The sequence below is a fragment of the Epinephelus moara genome, chromosome 17 (assembly GCF_006386435.1).
Source record: "Epinephelus moara isolate mb chromosome 17, YSFRI_EMoa_1.0, whole genome shotgun sequence".
Classification (NCBI taxonomy): domain Eukaryota; kingdom Metazoa; phylum Chordata; class Actinopteri; order Perciformes; family Serranidae; genus Epinephelus; species Epinephelus moara.
This window is the reverse complement of record NC_065522.1, coordinates 21,749-35,889: the sequence shown is the minus strand read 5'-3', so window position 1 is coordinate 35,889 and position 14,141 is coordinate 21,749. Positions and strand designations below refer to the sequence as shown.

Genomic DNA, 14,141 nt, shown 5'->3' with positions numbered 1-14,141 from the left:
CCACACCCATCTCAGCGCACCTCGGTCTGCCAAACTACCAAACTGAGCGCGCCTCGGGTTGTGCTGCTCAAAACTAGCTCTGCGCGGGGTTTGCCACCCTGCGCCACCCTGCGCCGCGCCGGGAAACTAGAGCCCTTTGACTTATTTCCACCCAGCCGACAGTGGGACTTATATTCATTGTGCCGACAGTGGCTTGGAAAACCGCCCATAACCGTGTCTCACGGGGAAGAGGGAAGGCGACTGGAGTTCCTCCAACATTTGCGGTTAGATGATCATATTTTTTTATTGACAAAAATATAGGCTGCTTCGGCTGATTTTTTTTTTTTGCGCACATGTGCCCCTAAATATTTTTTACAGTTCGCACACACTTATTTTTAGTCGAGTGAAACGCTCGCACTGTCGAGCGCTGGATCTGACAGCCTGAGCACATCGGCACAAAACGCTACAGCGTTCGAGATATTATTTATATCATGAGAAGTCAATACTTTCGGCAGCCTAAATCTTTTATTTAGAAACTATGGCGGGTCAAATTAAACTATGGTGGTCCGCCATAGTTTCGTTAATTAATGGGAAACACTGGTTCCACTTTCTTAGTCCCCCCTAGTGAAGTGACCTCCTCACATCTAACAGCATGCTGTACCCGCCTTTGCTGTACCAAATCCTCAAAGGTTTCAATAACTTCAGAAGAGGCATTAGCTAAAGTTTTCTTGGCACACGTTGGCAGAGCCTTTTGAACTTGAAAGGTTCTTGCTATTTGCAAAGGAACTCCTTGTGTGCTTTTGATCATTTTAAGAAGGTCCTGATTGTATGACTCGTCTACGAAAGCTGAGTGAGCCCATAGGGGACCCCAGTCTCTCACACTTTGTGCCATATGAAGGCAAAGGTGGACATTGTAGGACATGTAAGCTGTACCATAGAGATTCTCCATGTCCCTCACAAACATTCTGAGCAACATTTCTGCATCTGAGATCTGCTGTGGGGTGACACTTTCAGCCAGGAGCAATGCTAAACCTTTCACAAGTCTTTCCCATGCAACAGATAGCGATCTGGTAAAATCCCTTTAAGTGTAGGTATGCTGTAATACAGAAGCCACATAAACCATTCATGTGCTTTCCAGTACTTTCTGTCGTTTAAAGATCTAGGCACTCTGGACACACATGAGGGGGGCTGGATTTGCAGAAGTGTGCTATCTATCTCTGGGATGCGTTTTCCTATGTACCATGGGTGTTCGTGATTGTCACTTTCAACCCACATACTTGTTAATGTCCTTGCTATACCAAGAAGACAGGCATGCATGTAGTCGGGTACACAACCGTGTATGATATCAAAAGATGGTAATGCAGACAGAATAGATGGTCCTTTTACACCATTAACAGGGGTGTGCGTTGCTACAACCTCGTTAGCAAATTCCATTGTTTGAGCAGTTCTGTATTCTCCTCATAGGGGTACACTCTAACGTGACCTCGAGCTTTTGCTGTAACAGTGCCCTTTTGTAAACAATAGGAGCAGCCAAATTCGCCATTGAACTGCTTTACATTTTGGACCATAGGCCTCGCTACTGAGTTGCAAACAGCAACCAGTGGAAACACATTTGATCTGCCATGAACCCCATCTGTGCTGATCCAGTCAAATCCTTCTTGGTGTACTTTATTGCATTCCTCAACAAAGGGTGCCAAGACTGTATTACAATTTGGCTTTTCAAAACTAAACCATAATGCTGACAACATGACATGCTTTGCTCTCAAATTAGGTGGCAACTCACTGATTGTGTATAGAAGCGGCCAAATACTGTATGCCGACTTCTTGAAACTTCTTGAAACCTTACATTAACTTTTAGTTTTGATGGTGTACCAGTGTACACCATCAAAACTAAAAGTTAATGTAAGGTTTATATGGACAGCAGATTGAGCTTGACTGCTTTGGACACATTTCTTGTACAGGTCACCATCCGTGATATCAGAATACAGGCCAGAGTGAGCACTATTTTTATTTGTCAACTGACTAACTATCTCAGTTTGTTCCATGATGTCCTTCAACTGGGGTGTAAGTGGAAATACTATAAAGAAACCACCCTGTTTCATGTGATCATTACAGGGTTTATACAGAAATTATTAAGTTGAATTTAATACTTTTAATACCTTTTTTAATACCGTCACAATATTTTTTAATACCAACACGACTTCAAGCTGCAACTGTGGTGGCAACCTTTCGAACTTCAGTGTTGGGGGTAACTAATTATAAAGTAACGGATTACTGTAATTTTCTTACTTAACTTTCTGAGTGAGTAAGTGTAATGCTTACAATTCAAATCAAGTACCTATTATAACAGTTACTAGATACTTTGTTACCTTTTTGCCTAAATAAAAACACTGACCTATACACAATTATTTGTTATTTAACCCTAACCCAAGACAAAAAGTTATTTCATTGTTATGTGTAGGAAGAGCACACACCACCATCCAGCGCTACACTCTCTTTCACCATCATTCTATCTCAATGAAGACAGAATGACAAATGAAAATCAGAAAAGGTTTAAAAAGTTAAAAACAGAAATGTTTAAATGAATTCAACATTTAACACATGCACAGTTCAAACAGAGAGAGAAAAACTGTCCAACACTGAGATAAAATCAGAGATGAATTGAGAGGGGGAGATTCCCGCAAAGCTCCATAAAACTGAATGATGTTCCTGTGACTCAGGACACTGAGAATCTCAGCCTGGATGAGGAGACGAGGAAAGGAGAAACTAGAGGGTTATGAAGAGCTTCCTTAGCTGCCAGCTTAACAGTTCCAATATCTGACACTGATGAGGAAACATGACCTTTGAGAAAATAATCATCCCTTATTGGATGTAAAGCTAAAATCTGTAGCCTTTGATTTAAACCTGACAGTGTCTCCAGGATGTCTGAACCTTTGTCATAGGACGGACCATTCACACTGCTGTGACAAACATGCTATTAATCTCAACTGACATATAGGTCATAACTTCTGCATATGTGGAATACGTAACTGTTGCCAAGCAACACAATAACTAACCATCAATTTGATAAAATTGTACAACAACTGCAATCAAACACCAAAATATTAACAGAGTAACACAATTTTCTAACAGAAAAAGAAAAAAAGTATGTTTTCCTATTACTGATTCCACGTGTACGGTTATCCGTGTGTGTGTGTGTGTGTGTGTGTGTGTGTGTGTGTGTGAGTGTGAGTGTGAGTGTGAGTGTGAGAGTGAGAGTGAGAGAGAGAGAGAGAGAGAGAGTGAGTTACAAGTGCCTCAACTGTGTGGCCTTTTCCTCTATTATTTTGTCCATTTGTAGCAGTTCAGCTTTTTTGTCTTTGAATCTTCTGCGAAGAGTGTTAGACTTTGTGATTAGCTCGGCCATCTTCGTTCCTGCCTTTCCCTCAGCCATGTCAGCTAACTTGTCTGCGTCTATTTGGAGTGACTCAGTCACACTGCTGAGTACCCGGCGCTTGTTCCGGAGGTCCTCAAGCTCATCCTCCGCTGCTTTCCTCTTGAGTCCTTGTGCAGCACTCTCTTTCTTTTTTCGTTCATGCTCCAGGTATAGCCTGTACTGTGACCTTGCTGAAGCAGCAGAGGCCAGGAGCTCCTTGGTCACAGGCACTTTGAGAATGCCACCACAGCCGCTGACCTCATCACAAATTAATCTCAGTGCTTCAAGAGATTCATCAAGAAGGTTACACGTTTCCACCTCCTTGTTAACTGAGAAGCCCCTCTCTACGGTGGCTTGTCCATGGGAGAGGAGGAGAACACTTTGGCAGAACCTTAGCAGCTCAGGGTGGGACGTGCTGAGTTTGGAGTGCAGAAAGACATCCAGACGCTGCTTCAGTGGTTGAAAGGACACAAATTCTTCATCTCTGCCCTCAACAGAGAGTAAGGACGTGAACTGCTGAATGATGACATCACCTACAATATTGACAGGAAAGTTAAGATATAATTATTCATGTCAGTAATACATTCCAGTCAACTGCTTCATCATCCTTTTGTAGTGTACATACATCACAGCATGTCATAATAGTATCCACATAGAGCTACAAGTGCATATATTTAAATTTGGCAAAAGCAAGACATTTTCATGCTTCTCAGAGTAAAAAGGCAGAAAACCACAAATGAAATCTCTAGCACAAGACCTTAAGCAATTTGCATAACCTATCCATTTCTACTGTCCCTATACAATATTTTCTTACCAGCTGGAATGCCACCTGTCAACTATTTTCCCTGGATGAACGTTTGTACTATACTCTTCATCTGTGTGATGCACCACTCAGGATCTCTGTTCATTCTTGTGGGATCCAAACAAGCAATCTGCCTGACTGGATCTGAATTTCAGGGGACATTTTTCCTNAACCACAAATGAAATCTCTAGCACAAGACCTTAAGCAATTTGCATAACCTATCCATTTCTACTGTCCCTATACAATATTTTCTTACCAGCTGGAATGCCACCTGTCAACTGTTTTCCCTGGATGAACGTTTGTACTATACTCTTCATCTGTGTGACTCAGGATCTCTGTTCATTCTTGTGGGATCCAAACAAGCAATCTGCCTGACCACAGGGAATTTCAGGGGACATTTTTCCTGCAGCTTCCTAACCACCTTAACCAGGCACTGCAAACATTCTCGCCTGAAGGTGAGCACAGAAAGTTCACCTATCTTGCATCCTGGTTTGCCCAGAAGCTCCTGACAAGGAACATTAAGGAACATGCATGTCAATAATTAGACAGGAAATGTTTACTTTTTAAATCTAAATCTGAATAAACTTCTTATGATGATAATAATAATAATAATAATAATAATACTGTACTGAACATACTGCATTTGCTGGTTGATTTGTGCAAGCATCACAATACACATATACACCTCCAAAAAGCCAAACCAAATAACCTACAACAAAATTACCTTGATGGCACACTCAGCACCCAGGCCTATGTCAAGATTTCTAAGGGAGACCCAGTTCTTCTCCTCAGACACCTCAATTTGGGTCAGCTGCCGGGGGGTTCGGTCCTGTAGGATCTCCCGTTTCACAAACCGCCGCAGTAAACTCTTATAATGACAACAAGCAGTTAGTAACCAAATCATTCCTATCAATTGATACAGGTTAATCAAATTCTAATTAATTAATCAAAATCTTAACAGTGATAATTACCATCAAGAGCTCGGTCAAATCTTTGGCCAAAAATGGCAACACTGGCTCGTCCGTTTGGTATCTGGTTAAGAAGGGGTTAAAGCTTCTTGATATGGCAAGAAAGAACTGCAGTTTCGGGATAATAAGAGGGTCCCCTTGTGCTGCCAAGATGGTGTCGTATGAGGCCGTGTTGGGTTTTTGGACCTTCTTCTCTGCAGCATCCACGTACATTTGAAGCATGGGCCAAACTGCTATTGCTCTCTCTGCCACTGGAACATTTTCGATCCATCTATGGCCACAGAAAGGAAGGGGAAAGCAAGAGGACCTGGTAAGGTTGGTGAAGTCCTCTCTCCGGGCAGGAACATTGTGGAATAGAAAATGCATCCCTCGCAGGAGTTTTTCAAGCTGTCATGCTGTGAAGCCTGCCTTCATTGCGTTGTGGAGGGTATGCAGTCCACAGCTGCCAACATTGATGACTTGAGCACCTCCATGTAGCTCAGCGTGCTCCTTTTGAAGGAGATCCATCAGCTTAAAATTTACATTTGGGCCATCCATTCCGACCGACAGAAGTTGCCTCATGTTCAGTTGTGCAACACATTCCTGTGAACACACAGGGAAAAAAAAAAGTTAAAAAAAAGAAAAAGTTAAAATAAAAAAATTGTTGAAATAAACTGCATTTAGTATACAGACATGCTTCAACATTGAGAATTCAGACAACCTTAGCCTACAACTATGGCATTACATTTTCCTTAAGTACAACATGAGCCAGGTGTTGGGCTACATATGACAAGGAGATAAGTCATAGGCTTTGTTGTCTTTTAATTAAATAAATCTGCCAATATAATAGCTACTATTACAGACGAACAGTAGGCTAAATCGATTAAATCATCACAAATGTGAAACATGAAAATGTTCAAATGCTTTGCATGAACATCAATGCCCCTATGTAAGATGGGGGTGTGCAAAGCATCCAGTATTTGTATTTGTATTTTTATTTGTTGAGGGATAAAAAGTATTTGTATTTGTATTCAAATAAAATTCAAATTAGGTGTAAAAATGCAGGTTTTTTGAGTAAATACTTCTAATTAAGAATATGTCAGTGTAAAAATAAGTATTCTTTAATTAGCCATTATAAGAATTATGGATGTATATGCAATATTGGTTGATGTTTTTTCATAAATACAGCAATAAACATGTAACGAGGAACATCATTGAAAAGAAAATAACATACTAACAGCGATTACCTCATCAATGCTTAAACCAACAACTAATAAATTTCCTTTGAATGAATGGGGGTGAGGGGGTTTACTGTTGGTTCTTTCTCTCTCTCTCACTCTCTCACACACACACACACACACACACACACGCACACACAGTCCCTTTACTGTCTTTCTGCTCGAGTGGGCTGCTTGTCTGTTCTTCTGAGCTCCCAGATGTGATGGATCTGTATGGGCTCGGTCCGAACCGAGAATTACATCGGGCCCCGTCAAGTCTGAGCTTCAGTGCCCGTGTGACGGGCCGCGTCTGGTTTTAATCAATATGGGGATAAACATGGCACACGCGCTCAACAGCATAATTAATAATTATAAGAAAATATACTTACTTTGATGTGCTGCAACAGGTCTTCTGCCCTCACATGTCCCAGGAATTCAGAACCAAAATACCTTGATGTCACACAGCCATCCTCCAAATACCGAACGTGTATGTCCATCTGTTTTTTTTTGAACATGTATTAATACTTTCATCAAACATGAGGATGAACGGTCCAGCTTTGTTTACACTTGCAATGAGTTTCTTCTTAAAGTATGGCGCTAAACCAAACTTGATGATGTAGCTCGTCTTGTCCTTGCCACACGCAAAGTTTTTTGCTATCTCTGAATCCGTAAACATGTTCTTGAAGCGCTCTCCTATCCCCTCATTGGAGCTGTATGAGTGGTGTTTCGTTGCTGTTCCCAGGCACCACAGCACCTCAGCTCGCAACGCTGAAGTGGGGCATAGCTTCAGACGTGCTGTCTGACGTCTGTCGTCGTAGGTCTACTCACGGTGCTACTGCTGGCAGTGGCTTGTGGGGAAGCGGTGGAGGTTTGCGGTGATGTAGCCGTCGCGCTACTACAAAACATGGAAATTGGCAATTGCTCACTACGTCGGTGCATTCTTGATTGGTGGCCACTGGACTCCATGTGGGACCTGACAGCATTCACCCCCATCCAGGTGATATTTATTGTCTTTTTACAGACATGGCAATAAGCCTCTCGGCTNTGAGACACAATACCATCCATGAGTTTAATTGAAAAACAAAAAATTTAATCTTTATGACACTTAAATACAATTTGCATAATAATTTGGAACGCAGTGTACATGGTGAAACTGGATGTTGTTCCTAATTTCATCAAATGACTTGTAAAAAAAAAGTTTGGAAGACACAGCATGCTTTCCGCTTATCACATTTATAACCTTAAGGGTGTCTTCTAGTGCCTCGTCGGTAAGTCCATGCTTAAGTTTTAAAGTCATTAATAACAGTTCGTGCTGTCTTCTTGTCTCCTCAACATTTGGGGTTTGTAGTACCTCACTTGGAGGATGTGGAGCTGAATGGAGGGCAAGGTTGTGGTTAACCTCAGCCATTGGAACGCACTGTTGTCCAGGAAGCCAGGTTGTAGATATGGCGGGCTGTTCTAGGTCACCATCATAGTCCATGCCAACTGTTGCTGCAGAACTCTGTAAAAGATGACAATGACAATATAGGTTAGCACACAGCCAGGTGAGTAACACAAATCATGCACACCACCCTTTCCTGTTGCCACAGTGGTCAGTGGAGAAAGAGAACGTAAGCTTACCTGTGTCATCAGACCGCACTGTTGTCCAGGGAGGCTGGTTGTAGATATGGCGGGCTGTTCTAGGTCACCATCATAGTCCATGCCGACTGTTGCTGCAGAACTCTGTAAAAGATGACAATGACAATATAGGTTAGCACACAGCCAGGTGAGTAACACAAATCATGCACACCACCCTTTCCTGTTGCCGCAGGGGTCAGTGGAGAAAGAGATTGTTAACTTACCTGTGTCATCAGACCGCACTGTTGTCCAGGGAGGCTGGTTGCAGATGTGGCGGGCTGTTCTAGGTCACCATCATCCATTCCGACTGTTGCTGCAGAACTCTGTAAAAGACGACAATGACAATATAGGTTAGCACGCAGCCAGGTGAGTAACACAGAACATGCACACCACCCTTTCTTGTGGCCACAGTGGTCAGTGGAGAAAGAGAGAAACGGAGTTTTTATGTACCTGACCTGAACTGAACTCTTCATTCATTTATTCATTCATGCCTGACGCTGTAACCAAAGCTAGTGAGGAGGAAGAAGAACGTATACTCTTACATGTCGTTGGAACGCACTGTTTATATAGACAACTTATGAAATGGATGGGCACACCATATCACAGACACACAGGCAGGGTATGAAATTAACAAAATATTTTGGGGGCAATTTTGGCCCCCACGGTCTAAAAAATGGGGGCATTTTCAAAATGTTTGGGGGCCATCAAAAAATTGTAATTATGTTCTAACAATAAGCACATGAAAAGCAAAACCAACTAAGATAGTGTCTTCACTCTTCAGTAGAAACCACTATAAATGAAATAAATAATGGGTTACATAAAGTTATGGTTGCAAAATATCACTCAGATTTCCTATAATTCAACCAGTTTAAATGTGATGATTTAACCATTAATCTACTGATAGCAGTACTAATGTTTCACCACATTACAGTTACTTTTACTGTTAAAAAGGCCAAATTACTATAAATTCCTTAGATGCAATCCTGGAAGTAAGTTAATTTAAAATTTAACATTCATTCTACCTTAATTTTTCATTAATTTGTCATTGTGTAGACACAGATCACCCAAGAAATGGTTAATTTATACTTATGGTACAGCAAAGCCCCCTCCCCTTCTCTGTCAGATTACTCTCACGTAATCAGTGCAATCTCGTTGATTATGTCTGGAAAATGAGTTGTAGACGTGACGGTAAATTAATTTAATGAAAATAAAATTATACTTTAATGTCAGATTGTAATACTGTTAAAAATATAAATACATATAGTTGTTTCGAAAACTTGGGGGCAATTTTGGCCCCCGGAACATGGTTTTTGGGGGCATTCTTGGATAAATTGCGGGCCAAATGGCCCGTGGCCCTTGCTAATTTCTGACACTGCACACAGGCTACATTTACATGACGACCAAAACCAGTAACTGGCATTATCTGATTAAATAACCTGATTTTGATGTTTACATGCGCTGAGAAAACAGATTATTGCATCCGGGTAATGATAATGGATATCGGTTTAGCCATTTGCATGAGGACTTGAATAATCTGGTAAGTCCAGAAAACCAGCTTTAATGAGTTCATTGGTGCCATGTAACCATCAGTGTTGGGTATCGTTACTTTTAAATGTAATCCGTTAAGTTACTGGATTACTAACTGAGAAAAGTAACGGCGTTAGATTAGTTTTGGATTATTTTTCTGTTCCCGATAAAATAAAACCCATTTGTGAATCACTGGCAAGTTGTTTTACATTATTACAGAACCACCATTGCAAGAGTATGACACAATCATTAAACCCTGAAGGCTAAAAACAAGAATGACGTACACAATATTCCATTTATAGCTCTTTCAAAGTAAGAGTGGTGTACCCGCGTGCGCGCGCACTCTTACACGCACGCGCGCGCGCGCACACACACAAACACACACACACACACACAGACCAGCCCCGCACCGCACCACACCGACACAGACACACAGAGCCCGCAGGCAGGGATGAGGTGGGACAAACAGACACAGTTTGCATGGTGATTTCTCTTTCCGTCCCAGTCGCAAAAATAATTTGCCTTGAAAAATGCTCACAAACCTGGCTGGTGGACCGTTTTAGAGAAACGATGGCAAAAGTAACGGATTACTCATTTGAAAATTTAACGATAACGTTACTACGTGCCTCGCAAAACGCGTTGTTATTCCGTTACTCAAAAAAGTAATCCGATTACAGTAATGGCGTTAGTTGTAACGGATAACCCCCAACACAGGTAACCGTAACTACAGACACACAGGAATTCCAGGAAACACACTGGAGATTTTGACCCTGCCAAATTAGTCGAAAGCACAGGACAACAACTCAACAGTAGAGGAAAAGAAGGTAATTAAGCATAACATACCTGTGTCATCGGAACACATTGTTGACCTGGTAGCCTGGCTGTTGAAGTGGCCTTTCTGACATTCCTGCAAGGGATTTCGTAATTATGTTACACAACAGCTGAAGACAATTCACTAATCATACCCCGCCCATCACCTAACGTTAGCTGGTAGAATCCCTGGAAAAACGGGGGGGAGGGGGGCAGGCCTGGGTAAACTAACGTCGTTAGGCAGCTCAAATACACTTCCAAGTCCAGTCCCACCTAGCTAACTGTTAGCTAGCTAACGTTAGCTCGCAGCTATCAAGTAACGTAGCTAGCTTAGCCAACAGTTAGCTAACGTGATGTGATTTGCTGGCTAGCTAACGTTAGCCAGTTCGCCATGCACTTTGCAAACGTTACTGTCAGCATAATGCAATGATGCGTTACCATCTCCACCTTTTCTCCGTTCGAGTTGGAATTACTGCCCCATCCTTTAGATATTTTCTGTACTCCATGGTTATGATGGTAAGGCTGGTTAACGTTACGGCAAATACATCCTCCCCTCGCCTCCCTGAAATCGAATCAATGAGCGATGAAGTTCCTCCGTTATGTCTCTGAGCAGGTCGAGCGGTCTTCCATTTGACCGCGACTGCAACGTGATAGGCTACCTTGCCCGTTATGCTGCGTTCGATTGCACTCGGAACTCGGAAAGATCCGGTTCGGAAATTCCGACTTCCGAGGTAAATGCATTTCATTGCGCAACCTCGGAAAAAAATGGCCGGCCACACTAAGTTGATGTTTGTTTGGATGTCTTTCGAGCATTTAAAAATACTTCTGGGGAAGTACATAAGCTACTTAAGGGAGAGAGCGAGAGAGCGAGCACCAGCAAGGGGAATCCTGCATGCGTCATAGCAAGCTGTGCAGGTGTCAACTCTTGCTGCATTGTACGCCCTTTTCCACTTCTTTCCGAGTTTCGAGTGCAATCGAACGCATCATTAGTCCGTTAAAGAGGACATGAAACACTAAACATAGTTTTCATAATTTAAAGAGGGTCTCTCACCCTAAAAAGATAATTTTAGTTTAAACACTGAAAATGAAAGGAATCTCAAAATCCTGTCATTTAAGTTCAGCTGTTATTAAAACAAAGGGGCCGCCCTTTGTCTGTTGTGTCGCCGGACGTGACGTCAGCGGAGTGGTTGTCAAGCTAGCAATCGCAGTGAAGCGAAGACAGTGGAACATTTCTGAACCGGGTTGAGCGCCACACTTTTTGACAATGGAGGAAGACGAACTGGAGAGGCCTGTTGAGTCTGTGACAAGCCCCATTGCCTACGCATATGAGCCTATAAGGCGTGGGAATCGAGCAGTGGTACGGGAGGAAGAAGTGGTTGAGCCGGTGATTTGGGGTCAAGGGCGTGTCGGCAACATTACGTGGTGTCAGTACACCGATGCCCACGGTGCCAGAGTCCATTTGCTGGAGGAGGCTGGTCTGGACAATCTTCTCCATGACCACCCCTGCATCACCATGGTGCGCTCATTCAGCACCCTGTGCCGGGAGGTGGACGTGTTGGAGGTAGCGATGCTTTCACTGAGGGATGTCAGAGCTGAGACGCTACAGCGTCCCGTCAACAGCAGGTAAGTCAAGCTAGCTGTAACCGCGGGCGAATGACTCTAACCGTATACGGTGTTGGCCAGGAATATGAACAATGTTTCCACGTGCTGTTTGTTTACATACAGTTGTTGTCTGGCCGAAACGTCTTTGTTTATGTCGTTTCTCCGGTACTAATTGCTAGCTAACCCTTAGCGCTAGCTAGTTGACGCTAACCGCTAACGTTATTAGCTATCGATGCTGGTACCTATCTTTATTTCGCCGGTTCACGTCGCTGACTATTTTACATATTGCAACTGGTGAACGAACCAGTTAGATGCGGAATATGTCTGAGAGGCTTGACGTAACAATATAATGCCACATGAATGCTTTCTATACGTAACGTTAGTTTGTTTACATCGTGTTGTGCAGCACGTTATGAACCCGACGTTTGGGAAACCGCTGTCAAAACACCCTGACGCAGACAGTTTGATGTCCGACATTCAAACGGGTTCATCCTCGTTTGAATGTCTCACTTTTGAGTGAGATTAGCAATACACAGTTGACGTATATTCTGGAATCTGAAAGGAATGATTCAATATTTTGTACTTTGTAGGTGATACAGAATAATACAGAGAAGTGGATATGAAGCAAGGCTCAAGTTAACATCAAGTTAATGAAGTATGAATTGAATTGAATAACATCCAAATGGATTTCCACTCTCACACTCTAACAAGTGGACACATATAAAAGAAAAAAGACGTTCTGTTATATCTTTCCTGACAACAAACAACTTGTTTATGATCTTAAAAAATTGTTATAGTAATAGTTCTGGAGAGGAAATGTATGGAAACATGTGGTTGTACTAACACTATGAAAAAAGGTAACTTCTGCACACTTACTCCAAGCCACAAAAGTATAATAATGACAACGCTTTATCCTACTTGGATCTTCGTCAGGTCACAATGTTCACAAATGGAAAACATACCTATATTTATACATCATGCACACCAATAGGCTGATAAGCTCTATGATGGCAGGTGTGGTTATCCATCCAAACTGCCCAGGGTGATAAACATCCAAAAACAATTAACAATTCAATAAAGTATATAGAAAAATATCAAACATACATCTTATATCATCTTTCTTTATTTCCCTGAGGGAGTCGTCCCAAGGGATTAATAAAGTTCTATCTAATCTAATCTAATCTTATACATTATATCAGAGTCATCATCCCGTCTATCAGAATGTACATCACCTATGTTCAAATATTATTTACTAAATCTAACCAATACATTTCTTTTCCATCAGTCTCTTTAGGTTGACTGCCTACAGACAGTTTACCCTCTGGGCCAGGGGCCATTTGGGAAGGAAGAACCGGGTCCCGATTCCAGCCTGTGTGGCCTGGCCTTCCACAGATGTACAGTATGAGTGGTCATTGTTTATGACCTGGTTGGTAAGTATGTCATCTGTCAAAGTGCCTGTGCAAATGTACTGCTTATTGTCTCCCACTTCTGTATCCTGTTGAAATGGATCGGTCAGTGTGCACACTGCCTGTCACCTGCTCTATCTCCTCACTGATGTCAGCCTCTGGGAATTTGCTGCTGGCCACCAGTTGCATGCATGCCTGCCTAAGCTGTTAACACAAATGTACACTTTTTAGGTACCCAAATGATGTTATCAACCTTAACATGAAAGACTTTGCAGGGTTTCCCCCAGAAAACTTGCTAAGCCTGGTGGTAGAGAAGCCCACCGGCGGCCCACCGTGTTTTTGTAAAAAAAAAATGTTAAAAGTTGACAGGAATTTTGAAATTATGACTATTATGTGTTATTATAAGCCATTTATTAACAATACTTAAACGTAGAGTCTTACAAAAAGGCACAATCTTGAAATACGGTTTTAACAAACACAAAAAAAATACAATTAAAATAAATAATTGTTTTCACTTAAGTTAAATCCTAGTGAATCTTAAAACAAGCCATTGCTGGTCACATTTAAAAGTAAAATAAATTAACATAAATAAAAAAGTGCAAACATGAAGAGGTATGCTGTGCTGTGTGACCTCTTCTACTTTTTGCTGCACATGGTGCAGGTTGGATCAGTGCAAGCAATCCGTCTGGGCTTTTCAAAGAACTCTTCCAGAGCCTTATTGTAGTCAAGCTCAGCCACAGAGGGACCATTTATTTTGATGCGGAGGCAGGCAGTTAGGCTTTTCCCCTGCAGCCTGTTCCTGAGGTCTGTCTTGATCTA

At 42.1% G+C, this 14,141-nt stretch overlaps 2 protein-coding genes across 3 annotated transcripts in view; both read right to left on the bottom strand.

Annotated features, from left to right (window-relative positions):
• Positions 1-2,594: 2,594 nt before the first annotated feature.
• Positions 2,595-7,170, bottom strand: LOC126404217 (uncharacterized). 2 transcript variants are annotated; one of them, XM_050067277.1, is made up of 4 exons: positions 6,750-7,170; positions 5,168-5,746; positions 4,921-5,064; positions 2,595-3,927 (listed from the first exon to the last, which is right to left on the bottom strand). In XM_050067277.1, exons 2-4 carry the CDS (start codon positions 5,528-5,530, stop codon positions 3,847-3,849), a joined length of 588 nt encoding a protein of 195 aa, XP_049923234.1. In that variant the 5' UTR covers positions 5,531-5,746; positions 6,750-7,170; the 3' UTR covers positions 2,595-3,846. The 2 variants fall into 2 exon arrangements, with proteins under 2 accessions (XP_049923234.1, XP_049923233.1); XM_050067276.1 differs by lacking the exons at positions 4,921-5,064; positions 5,168-5,746; positions 6,750-7,170 and adding an exon at positions 4,453-4,537.
• LOC126404646 (uncharacterized) overlaps positions 5,555-14,141 on the bottom strand; it is an 11,827-nt gene continuing 3,240 nt past the window's right edge. The window contains exons 5-7 of the mRNA XM_050068026.1: positions 7,981-8,082; positions 7,505-7,861; positions 5,555-5,746 (exon numbers count right to left, since the gene is read on the bottom strand). Coding sequence (XP_049923983.1) covers positions 5,555-5,746; positions 7,505-7,861; positions 7,981-8,082 — 651 coding nt within the window. The remainder of the gene's footprint in view (positions 5,747-7,504; positions 7,862-7,980; positions 8,083-14,141) is intronic.

Coding starts and splice junctions, on each gene's coding strand:
- LOC126404217 (XM_050067276.1), bottom strand. CDS start 4,513: ATGAAGAGTATAGTACAAACGTTCATCCAGGGAAAACAGTTGACAGGT. Junction 3,928..4,452: donor GACAGGTGGCATTCCAGCTG/GTAAGAAAATAT, acceptor TCAATATTGTAG/GTGATGTCATCATTCAGCAG.